The sequence below is a fragment of the Nannobrachium achirus genome (assembly GCF_963921795.1).
Source record: "Nannobrachium achirus genome assembly, chromosome: 6".
NCBI classification, from domain to species: Eukaryota; Metazoa; Chordata; class Actinopteri; order Myctophiformes; family Myctophidae; genus Nannobrachium; species Nannobrachium achirus.
The window spans coordinates 27806845-27825732 of NC_137815.1; the positions used below are offsets into that span (position 1 = coordinate 27806845).

The window sequence follows — 18888 nt, forward strand, 5'->3', positions numbered from 1 at the left end:
GATCTTGTAGATCTGTTATTTTCCAAAGATTTTTATACATTTGGAAACTTTAAATGGGACATTCTCCATAATGAGTACTTTTACTTTTGTTACTTTAAGTACATTATGATGCCAACCTTTGTACTTTTACATAAGTAGGCTATAGCCTATAGCCTATATATTTTTAGTTTTTATTCCATGCAGACCTTTACTTAACAGAGTAGGCCTACGCCTATTCTACATTGCACTACTGATACTTTTACTCAAGCAAAGGATTGGATTGGATTACCTTTTCCACCACTGATTATTACTTTAAAAGGAGGTAGTCTGGCCAATAGAAAGCAAGGCATTCCTCTCATACCATCTCGGCTAGGTTACGCATGAGTAGACTGAACTGTCCTCCTCCAGGCCATGCATATTTGGCAAATTTCCTACAGGCGCAGAGCAGACCTACTTTTTCCCATTTCTACACTGGGGAGTCACTCACTGGTACGGACGGGTAGGCTACAACTCCATGGAGTGAATGAAATATATTCATAATGGTGAAGGAAGGTAGATTTCGCAACAGCTTCCAGGCTTCCTTGTCGTTGACGGGGCGTGACACAGACAGACAGGAGTGAACCGAGGACTAAAGTAAATCTGTGCCAAAGTGGCACTGGCAGACTACGCCCCGTGCCCACACACACACGCACAGCCGGCACAGGTGAGTGTGCCCGCTTCAAGACACCACACAGCACCGTGGGGGAGTTGGTTTGTCATCTGGATACGAATGCTATTGATCAAAACGGTAAGATCATGCGATGTACACATTTGTAAACGACTTGTGAACTTTCTGTGAGACTGTTCGCCTGGTTGAAAAGGTAGGCTACAGTAGCCTACCTGATTTACTTTAAAGTTTACATAAAACATGCGAGTAGCCTGGCTACTCGCATGTTTTATGTAAACTTTAAAGTAAATCAATACTGCAATGTACGAATAGCCTACTGTTAAAAGTAAAGGTCTGGAATTCAAAATGTAGGCTACTGGAGTAAAAGTATAGGCTACAAAAGTATTGGTATCAAAATGTACTTAAAGTACCAAAAGTAGTAGGCCTACTCATACGCAGAATGTCACATTTCAAGTTTTCAAATGTAAAAAAGAAAAGAAGAAAAAAAAACAAGGCATTGAGGCATTGTGAGCTTGTAGATCTGCTATTTTCAAATTGGCCGAATTGCATCGAAGGCTGAAGTGGTTACAATGTGTGTGTGTGTGTGTGTGTGTGTGTGTGTGTGTGTGTGTGTGTGTGTGTGTGCGTTTTTTAATAATAATAATAATCAAAATACATAAAGTAACTAATCAAATAATTGTAGGCCTACTGGAGTAAAAGTATGCTACAATATTTGCCTCTGAGATGTAGTGGAGTAGAAGAAAAAGTATTAGAAATTGGAAATAGCCTAAAGTGCAAATACCCCAAAAATGTAAGTAGGCCTACAGTAGACTACCTGAGTAAATGTAGTTACTTTACACCACTCAACTTTCTGTGAGACTGTTCGCCGACTTATTAGTTACACAAACTATAGGCCTACAATAATAAGCAGTACTAGTAGGCTAGGCTAGTAGTCTATGTGTACATTTTATATAGGCCTAATAGAAATAATAATAATGATACAAGTCATTATTTGCCTGGAGTTTGTGTAGGACTGTAGGTCACCCTTTTCTTTCTAAAACGAATATTTTTCTTACTTTGTATTGTTGCATGATTCATGCATCAGACAGAGTTGCATCTTGAACAGAGATTTAATACACGTTGGTGATACAGGAAGTTGCTACACAGATACAAACTGACATGCACACAGCATGTCAACATAAATTGTGTACACACTAGAGGTTCGCGGCCCTTCGGGCCGCTCACATCTAGAGTCCACGCCCGCTTTTTTTTTTTTTTTAAATTAAAAAAAAAAGTTAATTTTTTTTTTAATTTTTTTAATATAAAAAAGTTTTGGCCTAATTGTGTTATTATTGTTACTGTAATAGGCCTGCCAATGTTTTATTTTCATTATTTCAATGTTTTCATTTTAGCAACACACACACACACACACACACACACACACACACACACACAGACAGACAGACAGACAGACAGACAGACAGTATCTTGCTGTGAACTCTAGAGGTGAGTGGCCCGAAGGGCCGCGAACTTCTTGTAAGATACAGGCTCTCGGCTAGCGATTGAGTCTCTCTCTCTCTCTCTCTCTCTCTCTCTCTCTCTCTCTCTCTCTCCCCCTGTGCAGCGCCCTTCCCTCTTGTAACCTGAGACTCTCTCTCTCTCTCTCTCTCTCTCTCTCTCTTGCTCTCTAGCGAATGAGCGGACGGCATAGGGTTAGGGGCGGTATTCCTTACGCCCTAGACGACTACCTATGAATTGAAGTGGATGTAAAGGGGGCGTGGAAGTGGGATGCGGCAATAAGCCCATTGTAAATATAAGATGGCTAACAGATTGAACAGACGTCTGCATATGCGCGCACGTTCGTTTATCAGCAAGCGTTGGTGGTATAGTGGTGAGCATAGCTGCCTTCCAAGCAGTTGACCCGGGTTCGATTCCCGGCCAACGCAATATCTTTGTAGTATCTTAAACAGTGCTGTGTTCTACCTGATACCGCTGATCTTAAACATATTAGCTCTAAACAATGCAAACATTTATACCATTGCAACTTTGTAATCCAAAATATAGTAGTGAAAAAAATACTTTGCTGTTAGAAAACACACGCGCACGCACGCACGCGCGCACACACACACACACACACACACACACACACACACACACACACACACACACACGTCATAAAGGGGGGGAACAAATTAAAGTTACTAGCCCTTACCCGTTCAAAGATATGAGCTCCGAAATGATGTGCAGTGTGTGGGTTATGGGATGTGTGCACTGTGCACACAGTATATGAGGGATGGAAAGTAACTTTAACTGGTGCTTGCATGATAATATGTAGGAGCATCAATGTAAGAAATACCAGTTTCGTTTAATGGCTACAGAGATACTGTCCCCCCCCGCCCGCCCGCCCGCCCGCCCATCCGCCTGCACACACACCCGCCTGCCTGCCTGCACACACACACACACACACACACACACACACACACACACACACACACACACACACAGCTGGTTAAACATGTTGCCTCATGCTAGATGCAGAATAGATATGCCTCATGCTAGATGCAGAATAGATAGTAGATACACCATGAAAATGCTAATATACAGCATATGATTTGTGAAAGTGACAAACGGGCTTCATAGTTATGTCAGGTGTGTTCATATGCTAATGGTGATGCGATTTCAGATCAATTGCTCCAGCCACTGAAACGCTGTTTCAGACAGACAGACAGACACTCACTCAGACATTCGGAAAATTATATGTTTGATGTGTGTCTAAACGTGCCATATAGTGAGAAGTGAGAACACCACTTTTATCTATCTATCTATCTATCTATCTATCTATCTATCTATCTATCTATCTACATCTTATAGGCTATTTAAAATAATGCAAGAATGAGTCAATATTATAATTAGAGAACAGGACAGGAGTCAATAATTGAATCATTGAATTGAATAAGGTTATTTTGATAATATTTTGAATTGATCAATAATCATTTTAACCACTTATGCTTAGCAAACAGACCTGAGTTGCACTGTACTTGTGCGTTCTTTTTCAGCCTATATGTGTTTGACACAAAAATAGCAGATCTACAAGCTCACAACGGTCAAAACCTGACGCGTTGTGGGCTTGTAGATCGGCTATTTTTGGTGAATGGTCCCCCCAGAATAGGGATGCTGGGGTCAATTATAAAAAATATTTTCAGTCTGTTCTATAATGGAAACAGATATTCTCTCAAGTTTTTCTCGTGATTGTAACGTATCTTAAGGGGAAAGATTTACATATTTGACACAAATGTAAGGTACTGTAAAGTATCAATGTACCGGTCATTCAGTTATAGGAGACCAGTGGATCCAACCCCCCCCCCAGCATTACAGAAGCACCTCACTGTAGGGGTCAAGGGTTCAGGCCTGTACCGCTCTCTTGGTGTAGCCATTCGTCCACTTGAAGGATGACTCATCTGACATTATCACTTGCTTTCCACATCTTTGTAGAACAGGGGTCGGCAACCTTCATTCATAAAGTGCAATTTTTTCACAATTGCATTGTGAGCTTGTAGATCGTCTATTTTCAAAAGATTTTTTATACATTTTGAACTTGTGAAATGGGACTTACTGCACAATGAGTACTTTTACGTTTGGTACTTTAGGTACATTTCCATACCGATGCTTTTGTACTTTTACTAAAGTACATTTTGAATTCCGGACCTTTACTTCATTTATTTCTACATTGCAGTATTGATACTTTTGCTTAAGTTAAAACAAATTGTACTTAACTTTTTCCACCACTGTACATTTGTCAACTGTCTATCAAGTATGTCGTTGCTGTAGTAGTACTAGTCAGTGTGTTCATGTGCATCCTGTGTACACTACCGAGTGATACTGTGTCTTGGTAGTGTCAACATGATGCAGCATGTCATGTCTTGTCCACAGTGCATACTATCTTCCCTCTGTGGTCTTCCTATTAGGCACAGCACTTAAAGGCTCTACTCCCTAATCTCTGCTATGCTATATTCTTCTATAGAAACACTTGTTGTTTCTATCTTGAATCAAAAAACAAAAAACACACAAAAAAAAACATAAAGAAACTAATGACACAGAAACGAAGACAGCCAATAATTTTCACAATTAAGCTCAGAAAGCAAACAAGAAGCCAAGTGCTTTTCTTCTGCTTTAAACACATTGTTGCCTTAGGTTACGTACACACCAACGTTTATTTCCCTCTTTCCTCTGTTTAACAAGCTAAAGTGTTTGCATTGCATGTAAACTCTAAAAGCTGTGACAGGAAAAAGCCAACCTAAAACAAAGTCGACCCAAACTCGTTTCCCAACGGGTCTGTGGCCTTAAAGGAGTAGTTCACCCCCAAAAGGACTTTTTTTCTATTGATTAGTCATGCTATGGAGACTAGAGTTCAATAATATTTTTTGTTTTTTGTCGCATTCCTAAGACAAAAACGTGATAACAATACATTTACCCCCATTCGTTCCGGATGGTGACCCGTTTCGAAACGGGTCACCATCCGGATCAATGGGGGTAAATTTACTCGAATCAAATTTTTGTCTTAGGAATGTGACAAAAAACAAAAAATATTATTGAACTCTAGTCTCCATGGCATGACTAATCAATAGAAAAAAAGTCATTTTGGGGGTGAACTACTCCTTTAAGCTAGATGCAGAATAGACAAAAATCTAATCTTTGCTTCTGGGGGTCCCTGGAACAAAATATTTTGCGATGGGGTTCCGTGGCCAAATACATATCATTATGGGGGTCCTTGACATGACAAAGTTTGAGAAACAATGATAGCAACATAAGTTTTTTTCAGGAAAACTGTTAGGATTTAGAAGACATTTTTAGAATGTGCCTATCAGTGGTTAAGGACGCCCAAAATGTGTTTTTGGCCGCGGACCCCATCTCAAAATATTTTGTTCCACGGATGGACCCCTATCACAAAATATTTTGTTCCAGGGACCCCCAGAAGCAAATATTAGATTTCGGTCTATTCTGCATCTAGCTTAAGGCCACAGACCCGTTGGGAAACGAGTCTGGGTCGACTTTGTTTCAGGTCGACCTTTCATGTATTCTGACTCAGGAGTAATTCTTAACTATTACTCAGCCAGTCAAATCTCAACATTCCTCTCTCTCTGTCTTTCTCTCTCTCTTCCCACACAGAGATCCTGCTGGTCTCCAGAATGTGCTTGGTGCGACACATCTCCTGTAGGTAACATACACTCCCCGTGGACCGTTGTGTGGAGATGGTCCTGTGGCCCGCCGTACTGACAATATGCTTAATGTGGATACAATCACACCCTGCTTCAGGACGGTGCCCTGTGGAACCCCGCAGGCTGGAGGACTTCGGCGTGAATTACTCCCTGCCCAGTTTCCAAACGGAAACGCCCATACAGAACATAGCAGTGAACTCATTCGAAGGGGAGGTATATGTGGCGTCACAGAATTTTATAGAGGCAGTGAACGGTGACCTGAATAGACTGTGGGAGGTGCGCACGGGCCCCGTGGGCAGTGCGGAATGCACCACGTGCGGGGTGTGCGACGTGGAAGCGGACCCCAATGACCCGGTGGACACGGACAATAAGGTGCTGCTCCTGGACCCTGGATATCTGCCCTACCTGTATGTTTGTGGGAGTAATCAGCACGGTCTATGTTACATCCTCGATTATGGCTTCTCACCCCCCCAGCCTAAGTGTTTGTTCCGAAAAGGGGTGAACTCACCAACGGACTGTCGCGACTGCGTGGCCAGCCCAAATGGAACGAGGGTCAGCATCGTCGAAGACGGGTTCACAACGCTTTTCTTCGTCGCCGCCTCTGTGGATGAGGACGTGGCGCGGAGGTACCCGAGGTGGTCGATATCGGTGCTAAGGCCGCTCTCGACCGAGGACGGTTTCGATGTGGTCTCCAAAGGCCTGACGGTGCTCCCCTCTCTGCAGGCGTCCTATCCCATCGACTACATCTACAGCTTCTCCACCGAGGATTATGTCTACTTCCTGTCCCTTCAGAAGGAGGATCCCTTCAAGAGCGGCCTGGCGTTCCAGACTCGCCTGGGACGGCTGCCGGTCAAGATCCCGGAGCCGTGGATGTACCGGGAAGTGGTCCTGGAGTGTCGCTACGCGCCCAAGCGCAAGCGGAGGCAGAGGGAAGAATACAAGGACACCGTGTACAACGCCCTCCAGGCGGCGTACTTCGGCCGGGCCGGGAGGGACTTGGCAAACGATCTGAGGATGGCGGATGAGAACGAACCCGTGCTGTACGGGGTGTTCGCGGAGATGGAGGAGGACGGACGTCCCCAAAGGAACTCGGCCCTGTGCGCCTTTACCTTGATGTATATAAACAAGGCCATCGATGAGGGTCTGGAGGACTGCTGCAGTAAAGGACCAGAGCAGCTGTCCAGGGGACTGTGTCACTTCTTCCAGCCCTGTGAGATGTGCCCACATGAAGTGAGTAGAACACAACCCAGATGACAGATGTTTGGGTATGATGTTGATCCCGATCTTGGGGAGTCCAAGTCCACCCATTGCAGATGTTTTTTTGACAGATATCAGAATCAAAGTGTCACATCACAAATTATTTTTGTAGTTCACACTTCAACATTTTGTAGTTTTTCATGAGAAGAGAGAGGGTAGAGTAAGAGCAGGAGAGAAAATAAAACCAGAAACAAATAATAAAAAATCACACCCGTGTGAACTGAGCGGTGGTCGTGGAGGCTGCGCAACAGCAAAACAAATATACATGCATACATGCATGCATGCATGTATGTCACTCAGGCCGCCACTGCTATTGCAGTTGATGCTCAGGGCAGGCTAGACTCAACAGCACCTCTCTGGTCACCCAGGGTACTACTCAGGCTACATACACCAGAGGCTACATACAGACAGACACACAGACACACAGACAGACACGGATACACACACTGCCACGCTATGGAGACGGTGTGACCACCGCTCAAAAAACAGACAGCATATGCAGTAGCAGCCAGGTATGTATATTATGTTTAAAAGAATTGAAAAATCTTGAAATCTTTTCGAAAAAATAAACATAAACTTTAATAGAACAATTATGTAAACCTAGACATAAGTTCCTCTTATTTTGATACCGGGCTGTCATCATGTTCAGAGTAGAGTTCAAAGGTCCTTCCTGGCCCAGACAGGAAGCGAACCACCAAGACAAACATACGGTAGTATAACTAACTAAAGCCACTTGTGATCAGAGGCGATGGCATCGTATAAAAGTGTCCAGTTAGACTGAGTTCAGCGTGTGCCTGGCAACAGTGTGCATGAAACCAGGTGCGTGTGTGTGAAAGGGAGCGTCTGATGAGTCACATGAGACCTGAACATTGCCACACCAGTTTTCCACTCCGTTGAGTTTCAGGCATCAACCATTGATGAATGCCTTCTTTAAAAAAGAAAAAGAAAAAAGGGTGGGAACTGTTTACATTCCTTGTCTCCAAATTATAATTGAAGATATGAGTTTAGACTCACTGATTATCTCCCTGGATAAAGTCGATTGCATCCATTTGCTTCCAATAATCCTAAATACTTTTGGACGTATGTTCTGTAACTCTGGTTTGTGCTAGAAACCTTGAACCTGGATTGATTGGGAGGGGGGAGGTTTACCTGTTTGGAGGTAGCCCAACATTTAAATCACAAGTTGCTGTGTTTAATGACCTTGTAATGCACAATAGTGTTTTCAAAAATATCGATTTATCGAAAAGTATCGATTTTGAATATAGTATCGATTTTCAATATGACTTTTCCATAGTATCGATAATATCGATACTCAGTTTTTACCTCTCTCGTTGGTTTACACCAACGTTACTTTTATGTGTATCCTTCCTACTTTGGCTTATTGTCTCCACCAGCCGAAGGCTGAGGGAGAGTATGTTTTCCCCTCCGTCCGTCCGTCCGTCCGTCCGTCCGTCCGTCCGTGCGTGCGTCCGTGCGTCCGTCCGTCCGTCCGTGCGTGCGTGCGTCCGTGCGTCCTCGCAGTTTGTGAGCAGCTAATCTCAGTCACCGTTGGCCCGATCGCTGCCAAACTGAGCACACACACTCCCTGGATGCCAATCTAGAACCTCTGCCCCACATTTTTCAAATCAGCCTCATGGTGGCGCTATAACAGGCCGATTTGTGTGGCCTGGTTGTTACCAGCTAATCTCCGGCGCCGTTGGCCCGATCGCTGCCAAACTGAGCACACACACTCCCTGGATGCTAATTCAGAACCTCTGCCCCACATTTTTTAAATCAGCCTCATGGTGGCGCTATAACAGGCTGATTTGTGTGGCCTGGTGGAGACCTGTGCTCGGAAGAGCACTGCTTCTAGTTCCTAGTTATTTTAAAGGCCTATTTGTATTTAGAATGTGAAAACATCAAAGGCAGGCCTTTAAAAAGTGCACTACCATCTACCTCAAGAAGTTCTGTATTTTTCTTTAAATAAAAATATTATTTTTTGCACTAAAATCGCCATGGTTGCGTGGTATCGAAAATGGTATCGAGTATCGACATTTTCTTCAAAATATCGTATCGAAGTTAGAAATCCAGTATCCTGACAAGCCTAATGCACAATACTATCCTGTAACTTTAACAGAGCTAACACATTGTGAAGCACAGTAATAACAATGTTAAAAGGGTGGGTTAGGCTTAGAATGTATCACATTCAACCTGGCACCCCTATGTTGGTTATTATATTGTCCAAATTAGTCAACAAATCTTCAAAAAATATCTAAAATAACATTATCTACAAGTTCACAATCACAACACATAAGATCACCACATTTTGAGCTTGAGTCTTGGCTATTTTTGCCATTTGACGCACAAGACTTTTATAGAATATAGAGGGTATGCGTGTGACATCATCATCATACCCGGAAGTTATGCAAGAACGCCTACTGAGTGGCAAAAAATCTACTTTCTGGCCTTGACAGCCCATACATCCAAACAGAAAAGTGGGGACTCTCAGCCTTTTGTGAGGTGTAAGAAGGAGGGCTCCAAGGAAGTAAAAGAAGAGGTTAGGAACCTGTAGTGTGTTAGTGGAGTAGAGTGCAAACTGCAGTATAACGTTATCGTTGCAGTCTAAGGACAACATGTTGAATGATTTTGTTGGCCGCGTCACAGAACAGAAAGGTGTGGTTTTATCTCTCTGCCTTCCAGTGTGTAAGTACAGCCATGTGTTCACTACACCTGGGGGGTGAACACACCAGAGTTATAAATCCTGACGATAAAAACAGGGAGTGTGTGTGACGTGCGTGTGTGTGTGTGTGTGTGTGTGTGTGTGTGTGTGTGTGTGTGTGTGTGTGCATGTGTGCATGTATGCGTGTGCGTGCGTGTGTGTGTTGAGGGGGTTATAGACTGTAGTGGGCTGTGCATTTCACACATTTTATTGGAGTGCCTGGAAACGGCCGCATCGCAGAGGAAGCGCTGATAATTCTTGTTTATTTTGCACATAAAAGGAAAACATCAAAATACACAAGAAGATAGGAGGGGGAAGAGTACTATAAGGAGCAGGAAAATGGGTCCAACAAGTTAATAAAATATGTGCGGGAGAGCATAAAAAAGTGAAGTTGAAAATGTAAAGGGGTGTTTGTTGTTAAAATAAGTGTTTATCTCTATATTCTAATCATTGTCTAGAGGGGTCTCCCCATTGCTCCAGCTCTTTAGTAAAGACAAAATACATTTTCATGTCTGGATACCATTTTGGATAAGTCATACAGGATACAAGATAAACAAGTCAAATTGAAGGTGACAACACCAAAACAAACAAATGGCAGACAACATTGAAACTGAAACACTATCGAGTTGAAGCTGGTTAATGCGACCTCTCACCTGATTGGATGAAATTGGCAACACACCAGCTGTAGAGACAGGAAGACTGCTTTTATAGCAGTGGTAGGCAGGGCTGCCTGTAGGCCGATAATGTCTGGCCTGGCCCAGCTAATTATTTTGTAAATAATTTATAATGTCTCCCTGGACATCAATGGAAATTAATTGGACATCAATTGCTGTGCATTGATGAAACCTGGCAGAATGAACACAGTTCTATTTCCATTCTTTGAATATTCTGTTTTCACTGAACCTTTCCTCTTTAGACTTTTGGATGAAACACATCTCAAATTTGAAAAACAAACCAAACCTGTGTTTCACACGCCTAAAACTTGTATGTTTTCTCTCTGAAGAGGCTTAAAACAACAAAACCAAAGCTCTTGTTCAAAAAGGATTATGTCTGTCTCCAAGAAAACAAATCTTTTTTTTAAATGCCACATTCAAGGTTGCGGACTGCATAAAATGATTATCCACAGGCATTTATGTATGCAACTTACTGTAACATTTGATCCACATGTGTTTCTGTCAGTGGTTATACCAGACACATCTTTATTTTCAACTTTTATTTCAATATATTATTGTATATTAGGTGGTTTATTGCATGTTTCAGGTCTTAAATTTGTCATTGATTGTGTTCTGGAGCACCATATACAATGGCTTAGAAAATTAAATTGTCCCGAGGCCAAACTTGCTGACTCATGCTCTATAACAATATAAAGCTTTAACTGACAAAACCTTTTTGTTTTGACCAAACAATACCTCCAGTTAAATATTTCATTCTGATATTTGGCAAAAACAAATCCCTGTTGCTGTTATCGATGACTCAGCACCATAACACCAGCAATATGTGACGGATCGATGATTCTTGTGATGATCACATAACACTCAGCATGTCTACTGTCTACACTTAATTGAATCATAGCTTCCCTTTTCTGGGGCCAGCATTCGGTGGAAATAGCGGATCTACAACCGCACAGAGTGTTGAAGAGATTGTGGCGAAGAGATTTGGTGTAGTGAGAAACACAGCACTCCTAATAGAGCAATGAGACTATAGGGTTTAAGTTACTAAAACATCTTATGTATAAACTGACAGCGCTTTACTGTATGTGCAGATAAGATCAAATGGTATGCAATATTAATGAGGTAAACGTAAAGGAACATGCTTGGACAGGTCGCCTAAGTGCTCTGTGTTTATCCTTGCATTTCATATAGATATTACATTTTCCTTATCCACATAAACCATATAGCGTCCCCGTCCCTATCAAGCTCACAACACATGTAGATCCGCTATTTTCGGGGAAGAGATTTTGGTGTGTAGAGGTGAAAAAAGAAGGGGGGCCTAGACCCCTGTGGGACTACGGTGAAGCATATAAGTGGTTAACCACGTTCCATTTTTCTAGCCTCTCTAATGCCAAGAATCTTCACTCGTACATCATACGCTGTCACTCTGTGTGCAAATCATGGTGGTGATAGAGAAATATCCCCAACATCTGCTTTGAGTTTTCACTTCACAGGATAGTCTGAGTTGAGGAGCTACAGTCTCCTAGCTCAGTGGTTCTCAACCTCGGTCCGGGGACCACCAGGGCTTTAAATGGACCCTTAGGGTCTGTAATTCTGAGCGTACACATTGAACCAAAGGTCCATTTGGTTCAATGTGTACATTCTGTACACTCTCAGAGTTAAATTAAAATGGAAGACTTAGTTTACAGAGTATCAATTGGGGGCCCATCTGTATCCTAAATGCACATAAAACATCATACATGTTGCAGTTATCCACCCATATGTTGTTCACTATTTGAAATAGTAATTATAAAGAAGCAACTGTTTTGGACATACAAGCTTTCCGCCCGACAGTGACTATATAATATGACCTGGTTGCACTCTCTCTGCTGACGGGCTGCTCGTGGCTGGAGGCGTCAGACTGGGACACTTCCTCTGTAAATACTGCTTCCTGCACCCCCTCCCCTCCCCCCCAAACAACTGGAGCTCGTGTTTATACCTGTATTAACATGGCAGTACATTATTGACAATTATACGACTGGTAGTTCCGAATGAAGCAAATTGATTGGTTGAAATAGCTCTCTTCCCGTGCGAATAATGAGCACTACCATAAAAACAAGAATTGACACATTGTCAATACATAAGCTGGTCACATTTGGGTTAAAAAGGCGGGGACGTTTAACAATGTTACCATAATGCTTTGAATGAGCGTGACAAAGTGAACATATAACTGACTGACTATATTGTGGGATGAAATCTGCAGTAGACGGCTGTGAATTGCTGTAAGTGGCATCTCTTTGATACATTCCAAGGTAGTCTGACACATCCATTCACACACAAAATTAACGAATTGAATATATTAACATATGGATTCCCATTGTTACAATTATTCTTTTGTGTACATTGTGTGAAATGGTAGACATTAAGTAGCCTATATATTCGTATAAACAATCTATGGAAGTGTGACTTCATTTTGCAACACACAAAGCTAATGATTTAGCAACAGTTGCTAGCATGGCCTGTGATGCTACATTAAACAGTAAAGTGTGTTTTTCTATGTTGTCAGTTTTGGGGATTTCCATGAAGAGTGAGCTGTGACTTTAATGTCACAACATTATAACTCTAGGTAGTTTGCAGCAAGTGCAGATTATGTGTACTGTACATTGCATTCACGAAGAGTCTCTGTATGTCACTGCCCATTTATAATATAATGTGAATCATTGATATGGACATTTGTTCATAATACTAAAAAGGCATTACTAACATAAACCACTTTAGCCCTAATTCATACCTAGGCTGTTTGAAAATAGCCGATCTACAAGCAAGAATTGGGAGGCCCGTTTCAAGATCTAATTTGGAGGCCCCCCCCCCCCCCCCCCCCCCCCCAACCCCGAAAAAAATAAATGTTTTTTTTTTTTTTTTCTTTTTCTAAAAATATACTGTACTAGCCCTTACCCGTTCAAAGATATGAGCTCCGAAATGATGTGCATTGTGTGGGTTATGGGATGTGCACTGTGCACACAGTATATGAGGGATGGAAAGTAACTTTAACTGGTGCTTGCATGCTAATATGTAGGAGCATCAATGTAAGAAATACCCGTTCCATTTAACGGCTACAGAGATACTGTGTACCGATCTGCATGATTTTTGGACAACATCTGTAACAGGGCCAGAACCCCCCCCCCCCCCCCCCCCCCGCCCGCCCGCCTGCCTGCACAACCCCCCCCCCCCCCCCCCCCCCCCGTGTGTGTGTGTGTGTGTGTGCGTGTGTGTGTGTGTGTGTGTGTGTGGGTTTGTGTGTGATTGTGCATGGCCTGAACAACAGCGCCCCTCCCTTAACATGTGTGGTCACAAAAGGTACTGTAGGCTAAATAGATATAGATACACCATAAAAATGCTATTATACAGCATACGATTTGTGAAAGTGACAAACGGGCTTCACAGTTATGTCAGGTGTGTTCATATTGCTGATGGTGATGCGATTTCAGATCAATTGCTCCAGCCACTGAGGAGAAACGCTGTTTCAGACAGACAGACAGACAGACAGACAGACAGACACTCACTCACTCACTCACTCAGACAGACAGACAGACACTCACTCACTCACTCAGACATTCGCAAAATTATAGTATAGATATACCGGCAGGTCTACCAGAGATCGCGCTAGTATTTTAAACTGCCAGTCAGCATGACCTGGCACGATTAAAATCTACCAGACATCTAATAAAAAGACCTTTCATAGATATCTGTATGCATTAATGACAACCAGGGCAGGTCCGTATAAAAGCAGCCCAACACAACCATAAGCATTATGTTTTGGATTGAACTGTTTGAACATAATGCATAGGCTATCCACAAATGTAGGGCCAACTTGCACAAATACTGTACATTAATTACTGTACCCACATTACCATTTGCGCATTGGCGTGACATGTTAAGGTAATAAATTAGGATACTCACAAGTTATATTGTGGAGACAAGCAGTGGGGATGCTGTCCCAGCGTCTGATTTAATAGGACAGGACAGCCTTTTGGGGAAGTTGACTGCTCCTCATATATATATATATTCCATTCCATTCAAGGTAACGTTTTAACGTGTCCAGCTGTCCATGATTAACACCGTGTTTCATCTGACTGGATCTAACAGACCAGTGTTGCGTCCATGTTTGTTATTGTCGTCTTAAAATGAGCGTGCGTTGTTGTTAATTAGTGGTTGAACAACTTAACTTTACTCACAAGTGCCCTCTCGTTTGAAAGGATCTGTGATGTATTCTAACTAATAACAACTTGTTTTGACAGTCCATCCATTCACAGTACATATATTGTACAACTAAACCGCACGCCTGGGTCGTATTGCGTATTCCAAAGTCAAGCTGAACGATGCTGTGCAGAGGGGGGCCCATTGAGGGGGGCTTCCGATGGAGGGTCGTTCGCATTGAGTGTCATTTATTTGGACTGAGATTTACCGGCAGTCGGAGTCCCCCCTGGCCACAGGACATTAGGCAGCGCGTTACAGAAAGGGGGCCCCAATGTGAGAGGGGTTTTTCGATGGACTGTCATTGGCATTGACCGTGATTTGGACTTAGACTGACCGGCAGTCGGAGGCCCCCCTGACGGCCGCGGCCCGTTTCAATTGACGGTTGAAACATAGTAAAGGCCGCTACTGTCTACACTCAAAGCTCACAACGTGTCGCATCTGTACTTTTGCTACTTTCAGTACATTTTGATGACAATACTTTCATACTTTTACTCAAGTACATTTTGAATTCTGGACTTTTACTTATAACTGAGTACATCTACAGTGCAGTATTGATACTTTTACGATACTTTTACTTAAGTAAAACATTTGAGTACTTTTTCCAACAGCTAATTTCCCCCATAGCCTGGAGGAGCGGTAACTGCTATTGGCCCAGTTCTTTCCCCCCCATTGTCTGGGAGGGCGCTCCTGGGGTACTGTCCTGCGATTGGCCCTTAGCTCAGTACCATGTGCCATGGAAGCCTATCCAGAAGAGGTAATCAATGGTCGTCTAAGAAAATGACCTGATTACAGAAGCTGGTGGCCCAGCTTAAAAATAATAGCTGAAGCGATCCCTCGCTGCCTACGAGTGCCTACGGGCACTCGCCCTTCGGGCTCGTTCCTGCGGCAACGCAGGCGGTCCAGTAATCACAATAACCAACACCCTCTCGTGTAATATTGCTTAATTAATCCTTTGTATCTATGAATGTTTCACTATACTGTGAAGTCCTCCATGTAGTGGGGAAAAAAACATTGTCAACGTTGAGTTTTGAGTGTTAAAATGTATTATTTTACTGCTTTCAATCGTTTTTAGCGATTTCAGTGGGTGGGGGCATGCGTACAAGTGGCTAAATATTTTAGACACAATAAGCCAGCGATTTCTTCTTCACTTCTAGCCATAAGTCACACGCATGAAAGATTGCGGTGGATCTTGGGAATGTGCTTATTGTGTCTAAAAAGACAAATAGCCACTTGAAAATGAAAACATTTTAACACTCGTCTTTTCTTTTTTCTAATTACAATCTGTATTCTGAATTCTGAACAATCTGAATCGAATTGAATTATTTTCTCTAATTACAATCTAAAATATGAACCAAACTAAAATAGAGTTGTCCTTTTGTACTGCTCTTGTTTTTGGAGCTGTGTGGAACACAAGCTCCCTATACGTGGCCGTGTGTGTAGGTATGTATGTTTGTATGTGGGTCTGTCTGTATGTAGCCTCAAGCCTGTGGTGTAGTACCTTTTATGACCACACATGTTAAGGGAGGGGCGCTGTTTTCAACTGCAATACACACACACACACACACACACACACACACACACACACACACACACACACACACACACACAGCTCCACTTCGAACAGAGGTTCGATTTTTTACTTTTATCTATCTTTTCCTACTGCTGTGCTACAACGGGACAACTGAATTTCCCCCTTGGGATAATAAAGGTATCTATCTATCTATCTATCTATCTATCTATCTATCTATCTATCTATCTATCTATCTATATCTATAAGTAAAAAAAGATATACTATTTCCACCACTGCTAAGAAGGGGATGTGTGTGTGTTTTTCTGGTGTTGTTGCACAGAGTCCGGACACCAACAGCACGTGCAGGATCAAAGCCACCCTGGTGTCCAAGCCCTGCCACAGAGTGGACCTGTTCAACAAGAAGATGACAGACGTTCTGTTCACCTCCGTCCTGGTCACCACCCTGGGCCCCGACACCCTGGCACACCTGGGCACCTCCGACGGCAGGATCCTGCAGGTAGGGGGGTGTAGGGGTGGGCGATATGGTGATAATTATCGTTAAGACGATACAATGTCTCCACAATATGCCTTTTCAGAGATATCGTATATATCGTGATACAATTGATGGAGCCTTGTAAAAAAAATCCTGTTTAATCGTTAATACAGAGATTCATTGCAGAATTCAATTTAAACCAGCATTTTGGTTTAAATCAGTAGTTCTCAAACTTTAAAATGTCATTTGTATACTGTCAGAGTTACATACTTGTAAAGTTCAATTTAGACCTCCCAAAAGGAACCCAGAGAGTCTTGTTTTTGTCAAATAACTTGAAAAATAAATAATAAAACCAACATGAAAAAGAATCGTGATAAAATCGTGTATCGTGATACAACTTGGAAAAATATCGTGATATTGTATTTTTCCATATCGCCCACCCCTAGGGGGGTGTCACCATTACACATTTGAGTTGACGTTAATTGTCACACGTGTTTTTGGCATTGGACAATGAAACGAATTGATATGAATAAAACGTAATTTCTGTTTAGGTTTCGTAATTGCACAGGGCAGATATGACAAATAACTTATATACAAATAAATTACTGACATATTATTTAATAATGTCATACTTAAAAATGCGTAAATAGCTGATCTACAAGCTTAGAATGTGTCAATTCATGACGCGTTGTAAGCTTGTAGATATTTTTTTTATATTTGAAAATGTATGAACATTTTTCAACATGGAAAAGATTCTGATGATTATGTAAAGATAATTGTGATTATCTCAAATTGTCTGTCTAAGGGAGACGTGATAATTAACTCCCCTTTTGGCCTCCTAAAAGGTGAATTTTCAGGGCTGTTTAAAGGAAGCCAATGAACCAGGATGGAAAAAGGATGGAATCAGGGCATTCCGCAGTTCGGTGGCAGTGCTTTAGAACAGGGGTTTTCAAAGTGGGTGACGGGGCACCCTGGGGTGCCGCGACGGCAGTCCAGGGGTGCCGCAAGATCATTTGATAATGTTTGGAATTCATTTGGACACTTGAAAAAATATTTAGTCTCATTCTAAACTTGAAGTACAAAGTTGGGGTCAGTTCTAACCAAAATGGCTATTATCTCAACGTTTTCCTCACAACATAATCACTAAAATATCATTACTATCAGGCAGAAACGTCTGTCGCACAAAACTAGTGAAAACAGCAGATCTACAAGCACACAACGCCTCGCGATGCAAGGCGTTGTGTGCTTGTAGATCTGCTGTTTTCACTAGTTTAGTACATTTTATAGATGATAAATACAAAACGGTTTTGGACATGCAAGGTTTCCACCTGACAACGACGATATGCTATAAATATAAGGTGCTGGGAGTGAAAATTATAATGTAGGGGACGGGTGCCTCGGATTAAAAAAATATTTATGGTGTTCCCCGAGACAAAAAAGTTTGGGAACCCCTGCTTTAGAAGGAGTATTAACCCATGTGTGTTTTTGGGTGTTACCAGTTGTTTACGCTCCCTCTGGTGTTGTGGCTGTGGCTGGATGTTCTACCAAAGCTCAACATCACTTTAATAATGAATGTTATTTCCAAAGTCGTGTTATTGATTTAATATCCATGTTCTTTTAGGTCCACCATTGTCTTTTAGCAGAATAAAAACATATGAATGTTCCTTTCTGTTCTTCTTGTGCAGGTCATTCTTTCTCTCTCCCGCATTACCATTTTTGCCAACTATTCCCTGGGAGAGGCCCCGGTGAGCAGGGTTGCAGCCGTGCGTTCAGAGACATCTCTCCTCTTTGTGGCTGGAAATAAGGTGCTTTTATTCAATAGCAACTATAACAGGATAGTGTTTTCTGCTGGTGTTTCAGTCTGAGTGTATCAAAGGGTGCGTTCGGAAATGCGCACCGGGTTTGTGCTCAGTGTAGTGAGTGCCTAAACCCAACCCTAATCCTAACCCTAACCTCAGTAAAACTATGCCTAAACCCAACCCTAACCCTAACCCTAACCTCAGTAAAACTATGCCTAAAACTAACCCTAACCAGACCCGGTGCGCATTTCCGAACGCACCCTTTGATACACTCGGACTGAAACACCAGCAGAAAACACTCTCCCAACTATAACAGCTGGACAGTTGACAGCTTGTCTACATTTCTGAGGATTCTTGATCGATCCATTGAATACTGTCTATAT

At 42.3% G+C, this 18888-nt stretch overlaps 1 protein-coding gene across 1 annotated transcript in view; it reads left to right on the plus strand.

Moving 5' to 3' along the window:
* Nucleotides 1-600: 600 nt before the first annotated feature.
* Nucleotides 601-18888, plus strand: part of LOC308287424 (macrophage-stimulating protein receptor-like) — a 46479-nt gene continuing 28191 nt past the window's right edge. The window contains exons 1-4 of the mRNA XM_080728595.1: nucleotides 601-682; nucleotides 5792-7071; nucleotides 16554-16730; nucleotides 18392-18511. Of these exons, the coding sequence (XP_080584721.1) occupies nucleotides 5875-7071; nucleotides 16554-16730; nucleotides 18392-18511 (1494 nt within the window). The 5' untranslated portion in view covers nucleotides 601-682; nucleotides 5792-5874. The remainder of the gene's footprint in view (nucleotides 683-5791; nucleotides 7072-16553; nucleotides 16731-18391; nucleotides 18512-18888) is intronic.